Here is an 18,365-nt window from a genome sequence, read left to right on the forward strand (position 1 = left end):
ATAACATTATACTGCACAAATCACCTACGACTCCAGGACTCAGCTACGGCGGTATATAACAAAATACACAAAGGAATCGATTATTAGACGGTATTACATAAGTTCTAGCGCCAAACAGGGGGCCGAAGAAAGCAACAATCTAGTATATACATCCATGCGCCGCGACATCACGAGCCCCGAAGCAGTGACAATCATCAAGGGCTATCGCGTGTTAGGCGCGGAGCGCTGTACACGAACATGCAAGTACAGCTAGGAGGCAAAGAAACAAAGAAGAGAGGGATTGGAGGGCATTGCTTTTACACAAGGAAATGCGAAGGGGTGGTATAACGAGGGGACAAAGACAAATGGGAAGATGCGGGGCTACGTCGATCCCCGGGAAAGGTCGTACATGGAGGTAAAGGGAGGTAGTGGAAGAGAAAGGTCACTACTTTGCCTTGTTGGCGTTGCTGACACCGACGGCCACACCGACGACGATACCAATAATAATGACTAGAAAGTAGGTTAGCGGGTCGGCCAGATCTGCGCAGACAAGTAAATACTCACGGATAATGATCAGCGCGTACCACTTCCAGCGCCGAGCGTTCTTTGCGCTCTGAATAGCGGTGTCAAGCTTGCCAACTCCCTGCTTGACGTTGCTGTGCGTGTCCGCGGCTGTTGTTGCAATCTGCTGAACTGCAGGCTCCTGCTGGTGCACCAGCTCTGCAACCTCATTGTACAGGTGGCTAAGCTCGATCAAATCCTGCTCGATCTTGCGGATGGCGGCGGAACGCTGCAGAGTGGCTTGACGGGCATCGTTGGCCTGGCGAGTGCGAGTACCGGGAACCTATTCCTCGAATATTAGTAACTGGCCCCTAAAGAGACAACTGGGGCAAAACATACAACAAAGCTCTGCTCCTGTCCCATCAAGACATTCTGCACACCCTGCTCCAACTCCTCGGGGGTAGCCTCGGGGTTGGCAATCTCGTATCGGCGGCGCACTTGCTCCTCTAGACGCTTCTGGAAGTCACTCTGTGTGCGCTGGTACTGCTCAATCTCACGGCGCAGGTTGCGGCTGACGTTCTCGACCTGGCCCTGCACGCGCGGGTCGCCGGATCCCGGCGTCTCCTTGATGCGCTTGAACTGATCGCGCAGGTAGCGCAGCGCAGTGTTGATCTCATCCTCAATGTAGTCGAGTGTTTGGCGCGAGGCCTGGTCTTCCTTGCCGGTGCTCGAATCCAAAAGGGACTTTTGGGCAGCGACCAATTGGTTCTCGCGCTTCTTGGTCAACTCGTTGATGCCCTCGTTCAAATCCTTGCACTTGTTGAGAATCGCAGTTGGGCCTCCAGATGAGGATTGGTTGATGTTGGACATCTCTGTCGAGGAATTAGAGTCGTCGCAATGTGCTCGATTATAGGTCAGCATACCATAGCCACCATTTCCTTGCTCTGCGGCACCAGCCTGGTTGTAACCAGCACCATATCCATAGCTCTGCTGTTGTTCCTGGCCCGCATAGGGATTGCTCTGCTGCTGACTTCCGTACGGGTTGTACTGGCCGTAGCCGCCTGTGTTGTTATCCCCTAAGCTCTGGTACTAGGGAAAGTCACGTCAGAAAACAAACTCAGGTAATCAAGGAGGTTCACATTGGTTCACTCACACTCATGATGTGCAGATACTCAGGTTCTGAAATGCGTGAAACAAGACAATAATAGTAGGGGGGGAGATGAAGGAGGGAAGGGTGAGACGGGAGAAGTGGAGGTGACGGCAGAAGCGCTGGCGGTGTCAGGACAACGAAGCCAATAAGGTCCGGGTGTTAGTCGCGCTGAATAGAATTAAGTATTAATTTGGGAGATTAAATGGGATTGATGAGTTTTAATGTTGTTTCATAAGTTTCATAGGAGTCGAATTTAATCGAATTTACGATGATTTTTTTTTTTTTCAAGGGTCCCCTATTTTTAACAATTATTTCCTACGCAGTGGACAGTGCACCGTTGTTCCTACATTAATAGGGATACGGCTTATTTTGGAGTGGAGTTTGTGAGATTGGCCATTCACCCTGTGTGGCTGAGCTTCTATTTAAGACAGTCAGATCGGCGTTGATTCGACAACCAAGAAGGGATCGGCGGGATATATTTTCCAAGGTACTAAATACTTGGCTTTGCCAGTCGTACCCACTATAGTGACAAGTACCCTATACCTGTCTAACGGTCCGCTGTGGCAACGTGAGTCTGCACGTCATGATTATGATGTATGAATTTGATGAAAGACATATGTATGTAACTGTGGACTATTCCAATAGGAATGCAATCCAGTCAGATCATCAAATGCTGCTACCTGTCAGGCAACGAGTCGGAAATAGCATGCGTATGGTCTCCGTAGGGAACCTGACATAAGAAATGGAGGTGAAACTGGTGAAACCTGGCCAATCAGGGCATTTGGAAGGTTCCATGAGCCTCATCTCAGGCATCGACATTGTAGATATCTGTTTAGTAGGATGTATATAACTACATACATGCATGTCTGTAGGACGTCAGATCTATAATATTGATGCCTTGTCTTTAAGAATGTCAAAACGGCTGCCTGATCTAGTCAAATGATGCAATACTACAAAGAATAGTATAGCATTGCCAACTGCCTTGTCAAGTTCAATAGAGGATAATCCTAGGGAGGCCTATGCGCTAACCTACCTTGGTATGTAGCTTAAAGTTAATGTGGCCCAAAGCGGTTACGTTCGTTCCTTCCAAATTCCTTCCCATTCCTGCCTCAGAAAGTGTTCACATAAATATCCCTCCAATGTCCACGGGTTTTCTTGGACTTCCGATTCGGGTAAGCTACTCTGTTGGTATGCCACCAGAGGTTCAACTTAGAATTCCTCGGCCAATTTCGTGCCATTGCACCATCGATTCTATTTTTGCCTTATATAACATGGAACGAGTTCGGCGTACCGTAGCTGTGTAGTATATATAAACCCTCGCTCCGTTTATACCCTATTTCCGCTTTGGGCCGTATATGTATTTACTGGATGTCTCTGTTGTAGAATCCCCAGACATGGGGAAAATCTTGTCTTTCCCTTTCTAAAGAAGGGACAGCGTTCATACCACCTAGTCCATTCAATTCGCACCATTTCTTGATACATGTATCTTTGGAGTCCCTGATACCGTATTGTACTGTACATGGTCTTCATAGACGCTAATCTCAACATTTGAACCTACAGGGGTTGTTGCCGCGTTGTCACCTTACGCAGTCTCAACTTCAAACTTCTATCACGACCTTGACAGCTCGGCTGGATTAGAGTTTCAAAAAGGCTCCAAGTAACCTCCCAGGTGTGATTTTGTCCCTTACAATGAGCACCCAAGACAGCTATCTTCCTCCAGCCCTAAGCCCCGACACTATACACTATCAGTCAACTTATCGTGTCCCCGGATCTCCCCACTCCTACCTCACTTGAACCTTTCCAAGTCACAGCGGCATTTCATTCTATCTACTTGATCCATTTGGCACCCACTAGGCCGATTCATACATCGGATGGCTCAGTGCTTCCAGTGAACGCAGACGGCTCAGTATCTCTGATCCTACGCGTCTCAGGCCGTCAGCTGCCCACCATCAAGACTCGAAATGAAGTCGGAGTCATGACATGGGTCCGTCAGAATACCACCATTCCCATCCCCGCCATCATTCGCTACGATTCAACCGACGATAATATCATCGGTCATAAATTCACTCTCCTTAACAAGGTTCCCGGGAAGAGTATCGATCAGATTTACCATACTCTGTCAATCGAACTCCGGTCCAAGATCGTCCACCAACTGACCGACTATCTGATCGAGCTTCATGCGCACCCCTGGGACGGTTATGTCGGGGGATTGACTCTCACCAATGGAGAAATCACACCGGGTCCTCCAATTGATGAGAATTTCTGGCAAGTGCCCGATCTAGAGAACTATTGGGCGGGGTCTGAGTCCCTGGAATCGTTGAATCCGATTCCTTCACAAGGTTTTTCTAGTTTTGCGGCCTTTACCGTCGCCTGTCTCAATCCCTACATCTACGCTATTGAAAAACATCCGTCGCTGGAATCCTATAGAGATCTAATTCCGAGGATTCACGCCTTCGCTACTGCTATTCAGGACAATGTCGAACAGCTTAATCAGGTCGTCTATGTCCTCGCACATAAGGATCTCCATTTTGCAAATATAATGTGTGACCCCGACCATCCCGACTATCCCATTACCGCTATTCTGGACTGGGAGTTCAGCGGTGTATTGCCCGCACCTCGCTGGAACCCACCTCGAGCCTTTTTATGGAATATGAAATGGTCCCCCGAGGATAAAGAGGAGCAGACCCGGATGGAAGAGCTCTTTGAATCCATCTGTCGTGAAAATGGGACAGGGAAGACCCTACAAGATATGGAGTTGAATCCACTTCAAAACTCCATGCAAACTGCTGTGAATCATATTCGTGCTATTGAGGAAGTCTGTCCCCGCGGCCAGGCCCAAGACCGAGTTTCCCACTGGCGTGGGGTGGCTGAGGCCGCGATGGAGGTGTTTGGAGTTTAGCAGCACATCACAAGGAAATGGAATGGTGATAATACATATAGTAGTGGATATAGTACATTGAAATAAGATGTGGACTAGATTTCTTTCATATATTGATTATTTTCATTTAAATTTATAAGTTATATACTAGATTAAAGCATCATATCATACCACGTCTCACGATCTGCACAGCAGTTATAGAACACACAGAGGGTCCCGCTCCGATGATGCAAAGATGAAAAAGCACGATCCCAGCGTAAGAGATAAGATACTTGCAATGCAAATGCCAATGCCAAAAGAACAGGAGAAACAAATTATTACAAAAACACCAGCGTAATGCTTACTCCTTGGACTGGCGTCGTGACGCGTCAACCGGAGCCTCGGGCATCTCGTCGTCGGCATCGAGGGCGTTCATGTCATCTTCCTGCGCGTTCAGGTGACGGAAGATCAGGTAGAAGATGATACCGCAGAGGAAGGATGCACAGGCAAGACCGGTAAACATCCACATGATGGCGGGATCAAAGGCGGCGGGAGTGAGGGCTTCGGCGATGGCGGATCCAAACGCGTTGGTGAGCAGGTACATCGACTGCACGAAGGACTTCATGCTGGGCGGCGCCTTGGTGTAGGCGTACTCGAGACCAGAGACGGAGGCGAAAATCTCAGACAAACCGATGAAGACGTAGGCCGGGGTTTGGATGGCGATGTGCACGTTGTTGCCGTAGGCAGTGCCGTCGACCTTCGAGGCATCGCACAGAGGATTGCCGTAGCAAGGTCCGGCGGAGTAGATCAGGTGCTGAACAATAGCGGCGTACATCATGGCGAGCGAGGCGACGGCGAAACCAAGGGAGATACGGGTGATTGGGCGGAATTGGATCTTCATGCGGCGCATCACGGGGTAGATGCAGGTCTCGAGAATGGGAATGAAAACGATGATGGAGATGGGGTCAAAGTTCTGCATCAGATCGTTGGGGATACCGTGGCCATTCATTTGGCCGGCTTGGGTGACGAAGTTGCTGGAGAACTGTCCGTAGACCACCCAGTAGATCGGGTAGAAGGCAAACACGCGGCAGGCGACCAGAGCGCGCTTCAGCTCGTCGATGAAGTGGTCGTCCCAGGTGACAGCGGACGCGCCATTGTGCTCGTTCTGCCATGAGGGCTTGGGGGCATCCATGTTGCGGTTCTTGATCATGATCCAGAGGGCGCGGAAAGCATCCGTGATAATGGAACCCTGAGGAGGGCGGACGACGTAGTACTTGCGGCCGAGAATGATCACCAAAGTACCGACCATGAACATGCAGAGACAGAGAAGGAAGGCGGGCCAGAAGTCGATGTACAGCTCCATGTAGGGAGTGGCGAGAAGGGACAGCGAACCGATGTTGATGCATCCGTAGAAGATCATGTAGATACGCTGAATGGTCAGGGAGGGGTCGATGACGACGCGCTCGCCCTTCTTGGTGGTGGAAATGGCCATCTTCTTGCGCTTGTACTGATCGGCAATCAGAGGAGCCACGTTACTCTTGATACCACCGGTACCCAGACCGATGATCAAGATGGCGACAATGAAACCACCAAGACCTGAGCCGTGTTCCAAGGCAGTAGGAATGGAGGTACAGACCAGGACGAGCAAACCGACCATATAGACCATACAGAACACCACAATGGTCTTGTACTTTCCGAGATACTGATCGGCGATAATGGCACCGATGATGGGGGTAACATAACACCAGAACTGGAAGAAGGTAGTGAGACCGGTGGCACCCTGGTGATCCATACCGAGCGCACCACGTCCCTGGCTACCATCGCGAGGTCGCTGGATGTAGTTCTGGAACAGACCGGACATGCCGTAGTAGGTGAAACGCTCACACAGCTCAACGACGGCCACCAACCAGGCGGAGATGGGGAGGTTCTCTGCGACATGGCGCAAGGAAGTCTTCTCCGCGAGAGTAGGTTCGCCGCCATCCGGGGTGACCTGGTTCTCCTTGTCGAATTCGGCGTCCATAGCCTTTTCGTTTAGGACGGCATGCTGAGTGGCCTCCTCGTTATCGTAGGACGGAGCTCTGCAGATAGGGTTAATTCCACTCATGGACTTCCCAGACAGAAAGATACATACGCAGCAGGAGTCTCCATCTCACGGTCTGTGGACGACATAGCTACGAGACCAGATGGTGCCTTCTTTTTCAAGCCTGGGAAAAATCAAAACCACAATCGGAGTAGGGAAAAAGACCAGAAAAAGGACGTGATTAATATTATATATGCGATTTTTCATTTACCCAACAACCGAGGTGAAGTGGGACCGGAGTAGTTTCTTATCTTGAGTGAAAAAAGAATAATAAAAAAAAAGAATAAAAGAGGGAAATTGCCATGCGCCATATCCCCATGCCGCTAAGACTCATCTGAGAAGGTCGGATATCCATTGTTCGCAGCTCGACCGTGGGTGCGATCGGCAGTGTTTATCGTCCAACGGCGAATGGCTGAACTCGAGAAAGTTGGCCCAATGTAACCACACACACGGAAGCGAACAGTCAAGCAATAAAGCATTGAGTGTACTGAGTGGACTGACTCAGGTTTTGGGTCAATCAGAGCGACGAATAAGCTGGTCTTGCATTTTGGCATCTGGGGATTTCTGGAAAGGCCCGAGTCCACTTCCTGGTTTTTTTCATCGAATCACGTCGAGATTGCCAATCGGAGATTGCCGGTGAGGTGGGAAAATTTCCCAGTTGAGAACGTTCCCGGAATTCGCCACGAGGGCAAATTATCGTGCTTTTTTTTTTCCCCTTCCAAAATGTCGGAGTCAAGTCCATGCTCCGCGACTTTGTAACCGTCGGGATATATTCGGCAAAGTGATCAATTATCGTATAGTAATGTATATTGGCGAGGCGTCGACAACCTTTGGACTTGGCTTTCGGCTGAGGCGGCATTGGGGGAAACATATCCGTTTTCGGATATTCGCATATTCGCATATTCACAATCCCTGCGTCGATAATCATTATACTCCGGACTCCGTAATCGCCATATGATTGATCTTCCTTCCGAATGCAACGTTGGGGCCATTTCCCCCTCCTTATCCGTTGAGTCGCATGTCTCAGAAGCTTCATACCCGCTTACCCCGGCAATTTGCCCCGTAATAAGACGGGAATAGCCAATGCTATCCAATGCCGTCCAATGCCATCTGATGACCTGGGAGAAACCATTTCCATTCCTATCATGGTCTGGTCTCTCTGGGTTCCGGGGTAATTATTCTCTCGTAACAGAGAAATCGAAGCGACAGTGGATCTGATTTGTGCGGCCAAGCCCGAAGATAAGAGGGTTTCTGTTAGTGTTGGTCATTCGTATGTGTAGCTCTGGACATCAAAAGTCAACTCATAATAATAAGTTTCGGTTTTTTAGTGTGTGAAAGGGGAAGAGAGAAAAGAAAAGAGAGAGAAGATCAAAGATTGAAGATCACAGGGACACCGCCCATAATATAATCCCAACCAAGAGAACACCAAGGCTCCAAGACTCCTGGCACACGCCCTTTGGGCTCCGACTTCGCTTGTGGAGGTTGAACTTCAGGTCCACCAACAGGAGAGCTTATCACCAACATTCACTGTCAAATAGCGTAAGCTCCCAAGCCTTGGGGCCTCTATCTGTCAGCCGCCAAGTGACCAATTCCTTAAGAGAGTTTGACCAAGACTTCTCCAAGACATTGGCAATCCCGACACCGGCACTTGAAAGATATCAGATCCACGTTCAAGTCATTGGCTTCCTGGGTGAGTCTATAGAGTCTGTTAACGCCAACCTGAGAAGACCCTATGGGGTTGCTTGGGTTTATATCGTATTAGCACGGCCACTCAACCGTGTCGACTTGCGTGCCCTCCCCATTGGCTCAGGCTCACTTGCCAAGTCGATTCATTAGAGATTCATCAGAGTGGCCTCTTCATCCCAATCATCCAAGTCCTGTGTGATAGCGTTGCAACTTGACTTTTGAACTAGCTACTGCTGCCTATGGAGGCCAATATGAGAACCTCGTTCCTGCGATGTCGGCCCCCAACCAAAATTATGGAGGGCTCTACTCCGCCCTACAGAGTAGGGACTTGTATATTGCGACACCAGCAGCCACTCAGATTAGCTCGGTGGATCTCCATGGGTGACTCATTGCGTGGGTTGTATCCATACAGTGCTGATCACGATCGATGCTGTCGATATTTAGGTTGAGAATGTATACATGAACCGTCTCGAAATACGATTGTCATATCTCGCACCTTGAGGTGTTGTTCTGGGTGTTCTTACTATGGGACTCCAACTGAGACTCGGAAGGAAAGGCATCAATAAAGAATACCGTGCTGATCAGGATTCTTTGGAAGTAGCTTACTTACCTCTATAAAGGGCTACATCCTATTGGCTAGTCTATGATATCGCCTTCTACTGTAAGGCAATTGGACGCCTTTGCCCTATTAGTGTTCGACTACACTCTGAGTTCGGGTGAGTAGTTCATTTGGAGAGAACCAGGCAACCTACAAGCATGTTTATGACTTCTTTGTTATATGAAAAGTAAAGCAACCTAGTTGGATTCCCATATGTGTTATCACAATAAAAGGGTTCAGGGGCAAGTCTTGCATGTGTATTGGACAGGATCATTTCACGGCTGTTAAATTCGGAAATTTGGGAGGATGGAATTCACTGCTGTCCCTAAAAGGCGGATAATACGAGTCATAGTGTTAGTGAACAGATCATCGTGGGCATGAGGTCAACACCTTATATTTTGATTAGCTGGATCTACAGCCGTAAACATGATTATATATACAAGCATAACCTAAGAATGATTGTTCTACTCCCTTCCAATCTTGGTGGCTTTGAAACATTTTCTCTCTCTCTTCTTTAGCCCCGAGGTCTTTAAGATACTGAGCCAGGACAGGCACGTTCAAAGGAGTCCAGCTGCTCCGGTGTTTCATGTTGTCATTTCCCATACTCCAGAATCAACCGTCGGGCCATTCTATTTGTAATCTCCACTATTTATTGTCTTTGCAGAGGCACCGGTACTAGTCAAGCCTATTAGTATGTATGGTAATTCATCTACTCCACACACCTCGTATAGCTCTATTCGCTCGGTTACCATCTCAAGAAGGCCCTCAATCGTCTATCTGGTTCCGTCTTCTCTTTATCACTGTTGTGACTCCTTTAAAACTATAGTTTCATAAGGAATTAGCGTGGAGAGGATCCTTGGTCAATGCTCGTCTAAAAAGTCGGGCGTGTGCTTCTTTTCAGAAACATGTATTTCATTTTATTCCTTAATAACATCTTATCTTCACATATTTCCATCCGTTTTGACAGATTACTAGAGGATTTTAGCCATTGGGTATCTTCTCGGGCAAATTAAATTGCGCTGAGCTTCCCAGCATTGAATATATATCCGAGACCTCGTAACATATATATACCCAAAAAATCCCTTTGAACCAACAATTAGCCCTGGTAAGACCCGTCAATATCAAAGGGTTTAGTAGTTGTGGGTTCTGAGTCAAAATATCAGAATATATTGGCAAGTACATAGGCAAGGATTTCCTCTACTATCTGCGATCTCCGAGGCATGCCAAAAAGGGTTGGATCCGAATGCGACCCTCTAGCCATAATATGATAAGGGAGTGACACCTGGTCTAAACCGACCGAGCTTTTGAAGTTCAGAGAGCAGGGTTGTAGAGTAATCTGCGAGCGATAGACAGGGCGAGAGAGGAATATATCTAACAAAGAATATCACATCCTCTTTCGGAGCTGTAGAGTCTAGTAAGAGCCCGTCATCACCGAGTGTGATTGCACAGACTTCCAACCAGATCTAATCAGCGATTTTCGTATGTAAAGGCTTTCAACTTCGATGAATCGTAGCGGATCCCGGTCTCAGATGTTGTAGCGAGCTTCAGTTCTAGGGGGTCTCCTGGTCTAAAACAGCCCTAACGTACTTACTAGGCCCTCTCTTGATCACGAAAATATTACCAGACTGATTTGATAGTTGCGTGCTGGTGATACAATCCCTGTCCCGCGAAGGGGTTTTAAATCTCCAAGAGTTCATGTGAACGCAGTGTGTAAGCGCCACATCCCTGAGTGCTTACTTTTATCCTGCTAAAGTGGGTGTGGCTACATTCCAGGAAGTGCCATTAGAAGTCTTAAAAACAACTCGTGACCCTGATCAGATGAGACAAGACAAAGACCTATGAAACAGGGCTTAGGCATTTAGGCTGCTGAGCTACACCTACTGATATACTGAGACTCGCACCATAAGCGCCATACAAAACCAGCAGCTCCGAGCATAACACCAAAAAATTGAAGCATCCATGAACAGGTCATATTTGTATAGAATAATGTAAGGAAAATACCCTCATACCGGCAAGACCTCGACCCCAACCACGGCATAAGCCTCGTAAAAAATGTGTTTGGTAGAGTAAGATACAAGTCGCAAGCAATCAAGTCGTCCCTGCAGAACTATGCAGCGGGGCGGGCATAAAGGGAGGACCTCGGTCCCTATGTGAATCACCCCCAGTTTCCAGCACTGCACGTCGAGTCGAGTCAATTCCCCTCGATTCGTGTCGTCCGTAATCGTGAAATCTGCGCATCGCCACCCGTCCCCTGTTTTTCAATCTTCATCCTCATGTGCATATCACCGTCTCAGCCAATCCCCTTAAACGGTGTACTTGGCCTTCGCGCGCGTGCTGCCGCTGTGTGCACTATCGGTGTGGCCGGAGAACTCCACCACATCCGCCAGGTTGAGCCGCAGCACGTCCTTGAAGCGCTGGCCAATTGCCTCGAGGATCTCCTTGCCCTGAGCCTGTGTGCGGGTCTGCTTATCGCCTTGGATGCTCTTGCCGACTGTGCGTGTCCATAGACCAACACGGTAGAAGCCCTTGCGCACATTCACAACCACTCCCATCACTTCGTTGTCGTCGTCGTTCTCGAGGGTCTCGCCGATCGCGGCCAGCTGCGCGTGCAGCCAAAGTTCGTCGATAGGAACGGAGCGCTTGTCCTTGAATTGGTATGACCACTTTCCACCGTGCTTGTTTTGGGGGTCCTCCCACTCGGGCCGTACGCCCTTCTTGAAGAGGTGGTAGTCGGCCTTGAGGCCAAGTTCGGAGGTCGGCGTGATGTTGTTCTAATAGCGATCGGGGTTAGTCTGATCGTTGATCGGGGGAGACTTCGGATTGCACATACATAGATGCCCCAGAATTCTTCAACAGAGCTGAAGGTAACCACCTCCTTGAGCAGATCATTCCAGTTGTCGCCCTAAGTTTCCTTGGTAAGCATGATATCGACCTATCTAACCGGGTGTCTCCTACCTTGCCACTGGGGGGGCTTGGTGAACCACAGAGTCCATTCGTGCATAAGAGGGTGCTTCACGTTGAAGTCATCGGGGTTGTGGAAGACAGTAACGGCATCACCAGTCTGAGTCTCGGTGACAGGAGCGGAGTTCTCGTCGGCCACAGCCGGGGTACCATTTTCTGCGACGGCAGCCATAGTGAATGGATGTGGAGGGGAAGACGATCGAGTTCGGAAAGTCGGAGTGGCGAGAATTTCAGGAAAGCGCAAATCGGGGCTTTTCACACAAAGAAGGTAAGAGAAATCCGAGCCTGAATTCGAGTTTAGCAGTAATAGTCTGCTCCAGGCAGTGTGAGATGAGAGTGGAGGTGGGCGACAATTGACTGCAAAGAGTGGAAGTTTTGAAGTTCGAGCCACAAAAACTTGCCTTGCCTCTTTGGGTTCTTCCGTAACATAATCAATATCACATCCGATCTTCGCTTTACTCTTATTTCTACTTCATATATCATTTGATTTATTGATTTATCTGTTATTCAGTTTGAAATATTTTGATTCAGATATATACTACAATTCTATATGACCGAAAAATGCAGAATAAAAATCTTTCCGAACCTGATGCCTGAGGACCAAATAACACAACAACCCAAAAAAAATCTATATACTGGAGCGCCAATGTGAAAAACTATAGAACAGCTGAAAATGAAAGTCTTAAGGGTATCTCAAACCATGACTCGGAATTATAATTCCTCGCCGCTGTTCATCAAGCTGAGGAAGCAGTTCCACCCTACTTGATTGTTAGTGACTGAACGAGTATAGCCAGCAACACTCGGAAGCAAAGTACTCACCCAAACTGACAACGTTGACGAATAGCAAGCGCAGGTCTAGGGGGGACAAATGTAAAGTTCACACCCTGTACAAACGGCCAGACCATCAGGTTGGCCTTATAGGCGGGAACAAAGGCAGTCTTCCACCTTTCCACAGGATCAACGCCTTCCATGATAGCCATCGAGGATAGGAAACAGGTGAGCTGGACTGGGGCAAAGAAGACTTGATCGGCGGCAACACGAGCGGCGGTGGTGGACGCGGTGCCCTTGAGAACGACATGGCGCTGGAGTATGCCAAACCAGGTAGTGGCAGCTGGACCGAAGACAGCTGAAAGGAGACGATATAGATCAGCAATGTGCAAGAGAATTGAGACTTATAAACATACCTCCGCCGTATAGAGCCATTCGCCCAGTGCGGGCAAAGTCGTGCTTTTGGAGACCTTTCCGGTCGACAGCTTGTTGTGCTAGAACATCACCGCTGCCAAATAGGAACTGTTGTAACAAGGATCAGAAGCTGGTCCATGAGAAGGGAAAATGAGGGGATCGTACGGCACTGGTGATGCTTGCGGTGAGGATGGGCCTCTTTGCCAACTTGGACTGGTACCTGGTTGACTGTTTTGAGCTTCGATTCAAAGATGAGTAATAACAAGAGAGACTTACCAGCGCAACATAACTGCAATTGGGTAAGTATGAACGATCAAACAAGTAGAGAAGAATGCAAAGAATGAATAAAAAGATAGAGGAGAGACGCTGAAATACTATTGAACTGGGGGCAACTCGGGGAACAATCTTGAAATTGCGGAGTCGAGATTGCCCTGTCGGATTGCCCAAATAGGAATTGCATCCGCCTTCCATTAAATTTTTGAAGTGACGTAGGAGGGGAAATAACAACATCACAAAAACTTGACTTCGTATAAAAACATGGTATATTGCTAGAACAGCTATAGCAAGTGACCTCAGCATCACCATAAAATAAATTTAACCCCTTCTTCCACAGCGCCAATACCCCTCTAAACAACGACGATCAATCGATATACTTCTGGACCCCGTCAGGTGACACCGCCCCTGGAAACCTTAAGTGCACGTGCCATCATCCCAATCAGGAATTTAGGGCATAGGGTCTCCACTAGGGCTGCCCGCTCGCTTAGCCCACCCGCGCAAATTTCGGGCAAACAGTGCTCAGTGCAGTGAATCTCGACGACCAACTCAATCCCGACAACCCTCCCCGTCGCTTCCCATAACAACATCAAGATGGCTGACGCTGCTCCCCGTGGACGTGGTGGTTTCGGTTCGCGCGGCGACCGTGGTGGTGAGCGTGGACGTGGCCGTGGTGGCCGTCGCGGCCGTCGTGGCCCCAAGCAGGAGGAGAAGGAGTGGCAGCCCGTCACCAAGCTCGGCCGTCTCGTCAAGGCCGGCAAGATCACTTCCATGGAGCAGATCTACCTTCACTCTCTGCCCGTCAAGGAGTACCAGATCGTTGACTTCTTCCTGCCCAAGCTCAAGGATGAGGTTATGAAGGTACGGATCGACACACTTTTTTGAAATTGGAGGATTGAGCGGGACTCGACTGGAATGCGACAATTGCACGCAATTGCGCAGTGGAAGCTCAGGCGGAAAACGAATACATCGAAATCAGACCAGGAACTAACGGCAATTTCAACCTACAGATCAAGCCCGTCCAGAAGCAGACCCGTGCCGGTCAGCGTACCCGTTTCAAGGCCATTGTCCTCATCGGTGACTCCGAGGGCCACATCGGTCTCGGAATCAAGACCTCCAAGGAAGTCGCCACCGCCATCCGTGCCGCTATCACCATCGCCAAGCTCGCTGTCCTCCCCGTCCGTCGCGGTTACTGGGGTACCAACCTTGGTGAGCCTCACTCTCTGCCCGTCAAGCAGAGTGGAAAGTGTGGTTCCGTCTCCGTCCGTGTAAGTTTTATGCAGTGGTTCATATCTGATCTTGGCCCTTTTTCTGGGGACCAGTGATCTGAAAAGATGGTTTCTAATTGACTATAGCTCATTCCCGCTCCCCGCGGTACCGGCCTTGTCGCTTCCCCCGCTGTCAAGCGTCTGCTTCAGCTCGCCGGTGTCCAGGACGCTTACACCTCCTCTTCCGGCTCCACCAAGACCCTTGAGAACACCCTCAAGGCCACCTTCGTCGCTGTCGTCAACACCTACGGTTTCCTTACCCCCAACCTGTGGGCCGAGAACAAGCTCATCCGCAGCCCTCTGGAGGAGTTCGGTGATGTCCTCCGCCAGGGCAAGAAGTACTAGGTTATGGATGATGCATGATTTTTGTTCGACAATTCCAATGGGTTTCTTTTAAAACTTTTCCCTCTGTGCTTGGCGATTAAAAGATGGTTCGTGTGCGAGAGACATCTCCGCACCGCTCTGGATGTATTTATCACGGGGAGGGACACAAAATAGCGAAGTCCACCGGCCATTTGCCAGCCAGATTGTTCTTTGAGCAGTAGATGTATGCAGTAGTGCAGTAGGCTTTTCCACTTGATACACATTGGGTTTGGAATGTGCCAGTCTGTGGTTCAAGCTTGCATCTTCGACATGCAGCCCAGCAACATTGCTATGGCAAACACCTCTGGGTAGGTCGGCCAGGCAGCTTAAAGTGGAATAAGCACTAGTCCGGATCTACCTAGGTAGGCTGTCATGTCTGACACCAGGCTAAGGGAGACCATCATACTTGTCCCTGATGAACCCTTCGTACACATACACCGTAGACAGGCTCTTAGCCCAGATATATCGGGAGTCCAATATGGGTGTTTGATGTATTCACACAGGACCACAGGAACCATCAAAGTCATGTACTAATAATATGTAGTATGTTGTCCACGTGTAACCGGCCCTTACATTCTTTACAAAAATTACAGACCCTCCTAACGGAGGGTCCGCCACCCATATGAAAGGGATCACGCATATGCAATTGTACCTTTTACTAGGCGGACCATACAAAAGGTACATATAGAAATGCTCGTTTTCCTCGACTAAATTATATGATAACCTTTTATTTTAAGGGTAGCACTAATATTCTAATACTCTCCTAGTACTTCTATTAAATTTTAAGAGCAAGTTTCCGGGACGTCTTAGAAGTCTAATATCTTATGTTAGGCGCGATAGTAGGTCAAATTTCAAATTGTAATACTTTAAGAGGCATCCCTAAAACCTAGGCTAAAACCTGACTATAGTATTTAAATAAAGTAGATCTTTAAATACGATATGTTATAATAAGTTTTTAAAGACTTTTGTAGTACTAAAAATCAGCATTTATGTATGTACCTTTTGTATGGCCCGTCTAGTAAAAGGTACAATTGCAGATGGGTGATCCCTTTCATATGGGTGGCGGACCTTGCGAGGGTCCGTATTTTTTGAAAAAGAATTACAGGGGCCGGTTATATCTTACTGAACGTCTCCATATCTTGAGCTGAATATCCACACCAATAGTGTCGACATAATCCTACATCTAAAAAGACATCCCGGAAGACATCTCGGAAGACGTTTAGAAAGACGTTTAGAAAGACGTATCGAAAGACGTATCGAAAGACATATAAGAAGAGATTAGGAGAAGATCATAGTATCTCATATATATATCTCTGTTCTCTCTTATATATCTCTCCCTCCCCTCGATATACTCCCCAGATGAGCGTGGCACTGAATTGGTTTAGCTCCTTATGCGACTTCCTTCACCTTCATCTCAACTCATTTCCATTTCACCTCAGGAGTTCAGTCATATCATCCTGACCTTATTTCCAAATCTCGATTGCAAGGGCAGCATTCCAACGTGCACCTGAGCAACCCCCCACCCATTCTGCTCTGGAGTGCTTGACCACCTCCATGATCTCCAGTGACTTTTGCGTGAGGGAATTCCCAGCAAGGTTGCCACGGATGAAGAATTTCTCACACGGCTAGAAGCTCCGAACGCGAGCTTCCCCAGAAAAAAAAAGAAGACCGAGCCAAATTATCACCTATAAAAATGCACGAAGCGGGACATGCTACGCCCGCTATACAGAAGTTCTCAACGACCCAAGCTGGCACCCGAGGCAAAAAACCTGAGAATGGATGGGCCCGAGGAGGCCGCGTGGTTATCCATGGATGACCGCAGGGTGACCGTTGTTCTTGAAGTTGAGTCGGAATCGCGGTACGAGAGCGGCAAGCAATAATCGCGAGGATGGCCATATCCTTATCATCACGAATATTGGGGCTACCAATCCAACTCAGTGAAAGGCTATGAGAGTTCAGGCCTTTGAAATTTGATGGTGGTTCAACCGAAACATCATCTTATTTCCATCGAACCAAACAATTCATACAGCAGGCAAGCCTGACCCAGAAGATTTCCCAAAGTATCTCTCTTTCCATGTGCTAATGTCATATAGAAACAAAATTCCTCATCACCCCCTACGACCGTATCAGCGATGCAAAAGAATCTGCACGAGGCTCAACAAGTTAGTCTTTCCCGGAAAGAGACAACCCTAGCAGCATACCTAGGACTTTCTCGTCCTAGGGAGCTACGGAAAGCTCTGATCCAATTTCCAACATTGCCCGCATGGCGGGACTTCCAAGCCCCGGCAAAGAACCTGTCAAAGCGCAACGCGTTCGCGCTATTAGACAACAATAGCGAACGGGGCCGAATCGCTGATACTGAGGACCCGTCCCAGGCCTGCCCTGTCGGTGGAGACAACGGGACCAACCTGACGCTCTCAGGCCAGAGTAAGGATCTCCCGGAAGCGAATAAGCTCTAGGATGAATTCCTCGCTGTGAGAGCTGTACCTTCTCCATGCAAGAAGTGGCAAAATCATATCATTAATCTTTGATTTGAACGGCGGGAGGAAATCAAACGTGAGGTTCCGCGGCTTCTTGATCAGTCCCCTAGGACTGCAGTGGGAAACTTATAGCTGCTGGAAGGAGATAATCACATATCAGATGCTCGACGAGAAGCGCCCTAAGGGATATTCCTTGTTACTTTCCCCCATGCAGCAGGTGTGATCTGCTGTTCGTCATTAGCCCGACACGGCTACTATCAAAGTGGAGGAAGAGCCGTTGCAAGAAAGGTGGATGCACCTGCCCAAAAGAGAGGGTTCATTCGCAAGCAGGCCTCGGCTGCTGTAAATGTTCTTAGAGATGTGGAATGGTTTGGACTGACATTGGTACACACAATACTGTGTACAATGAGGGTGACAACGAGCCTTTGGTGTCTGCGGTGACTTCGAATGCATCGAATTACGCAACGGGGAAGAATTGACACACCAACCCGAGATGACGGTCATCTTTGGCCGTCGAATTGGCAACTCCTTTATCCGTTCAACGTTGGCCATGGGTATGCATTCGTCTTCTTAAAGATAAACAACGATTCCAAGGTGAGCCTGTTCGGCACATTTAACCCAAGTAACTTGGTTTGACCTCTACTAGTGGTGTGACTATTCAATGATCACGCGAGAAGGAAACTACGACGAGGTCCCGCACACACCTGGGGACAATCAGAGGTTATGACCCTGCGAGACCTGCAAGCCAATTCGCACGGGTGACGTCTTTGGACTCACCACCCATGACCCGGTGACCCCCTTCCGTCATTTGAACTTCTCTAGCTCCGCTAGAACCTCTGCGTATCATGGCTATACATGGTGGAGCAGAGGATAGAGATGACAGCGACGACACCGACGACGAGTCTGTCTGGCTGCTTTTGCTTTTGTTGAACCGTCAACGAAATCATATTGGGTTCGAATCGGTGCTGAGACCGGACATCAGGTCTC

General features: G+C 48.6%; 6 protein-coding genes across 6 annotated transcripts; 3 read left to right on the plus strand and 3 right to left on the minus strand.

Moving 5' to 3' along the window:
- Positions 1 to 424: 424 nt before the first annotated feature.
- Positions 425 to 1,639, minus strand: N7519_006510 (syntaxin; the record flags this gene model as incomplete). Its single annotated transcript, XM_057293286.1, has 5 exons — positions 425 to 489; positions 544 to 823; positions 880 to 1,352; positions 1,404 to 1,569; positions 1,634 to 1,639. 5 exons carry the CDS (start codon positions 1,637 to 1,639, stop codon positions 425 to 427), a joined length of 990 nt encoding a protein of 329 aa, XP_057148097.1.
- Positions 1,640 to 3,605: 1,966 nt separating this feature from the next.
- On the plus strand, positions 3,606 to 4,529 carry N7519_006511 (phosphotransferase family protein; the record flags this gene model as incomplete). The annotated part of the gene is made up of 1 exon (XM_057293287.1): positions 3,606 to 4,529. The coding sequence occupies one exon, from the start codon at positions 3,606 to 3,608 to the stop codon at positions 4,527 to 4,529; it is 924 nt and encodes a 307-aa protein (XP_057148098.1).
- Positions 4,530 to 4,848: 319 nt separating this feature from the next.
- On the minus strand, positions 4,849 to 6,656 carry N7519_006512 (peptide MFS transporter; the record flags this gene model as incomplete). The annotated part of the gene is made up of 2 exons (XM_057293288.1): positions 4,849 to 6,565; positions 6,619 to 6,656. The coding sequence occupies 2 exons, from the start codon at positions 6,654 to 6,656 to the stop codon at positions 4,849 to 4,851; spliced, it is 1,755 nt and encodes a 584-aa protein (XP_057148099.1).
- Positions 6,657 to 11,154: 4,498 nt separating this feature from the next.
- N7519_006513 (Cap binding protein) lies at positions 11,155 to 13,281 on the minus strand (the record flags this gene model as incomplete). The annotated part of the gene is made up of 8 exons (XM_057293289.1): positions 11,155 to 11,622; positions 11,682 to 11,753; positions 11,793 to 12,097; positions 12,512 to 12,570; positions 12,632 to 12,938; positions 12,997 to 13,102; positions 13,160 to 13,214; positions 13,271 to 13,281. The coding sequence occupies 8 exons, from the start codon at positions 13,279 to 13,281 to the stop codon at positions 11,155 to 11,157; spliced, it is 1,383 nt and encodes a 460-aa protein (XP_057148100.1).
- Positions 13,282 to 13,781: 500 nt separating this feature from the next.
- On the plus strand, positions 13,782 to 15,061 carry N7519_006514 (40S ribosomal protein uS5). The gene is made up of 3 exons (XM_057293290.1): positions 13,782 to 14,128; positions 14,278 to 14,535; positions 14,623 to 15,061. The coding sequence occupies exons 1-3, from the start codon at positions 13,862 to 13,864 to the stop codon at positions 14,878 to 14,880; spliced, it is 783 nt and encodes a 260-aa protein (XP_057148101.1). The 5' UTR covers positions 13,782 to 13,861; the 3' UTR covers positions 14,881 to 15,061.
- A 1,969-nt stretch (positions 15,062 to 17,030) lies between these two features.
- Positions 17,031 to 17,357, plus strand: N7519_006515 (Helicase C-terminal; the record flags this gene model as incomplete). The annotated part of the gene is made up of 1 exon (XM_057293291.1): positions 17,031 to 17,357. The coding sequence occupies one exon, from the start codon at positions 17,031 to 17,033 to the stop codon at positions 17,355 to 17,357; it is 327 nt and encodes a 108-aa protein (XP_057148102.1).
- Positions 17,358 to 18,365: the final 1,008 nt, after the last annotated feature.

The sequence above is a fragment of the Penicillium mononematosum genome (assembly GCF_028829835.1).
Source record: "Penicillium mononematosum strain IBT 11891 chromosome Unknown utg000003l:1.0-8172316.0:1.0-8177699.0, whole genome shotgun sequence".
Classification (NCBI taxonomy): domain Eukaryota; kingdom Fungi; phylum Ascomycota; class Eurotiomycetes; order Eurotiales; family Aspergillaceae; genus Penicillium; species Penicillium mononematosum.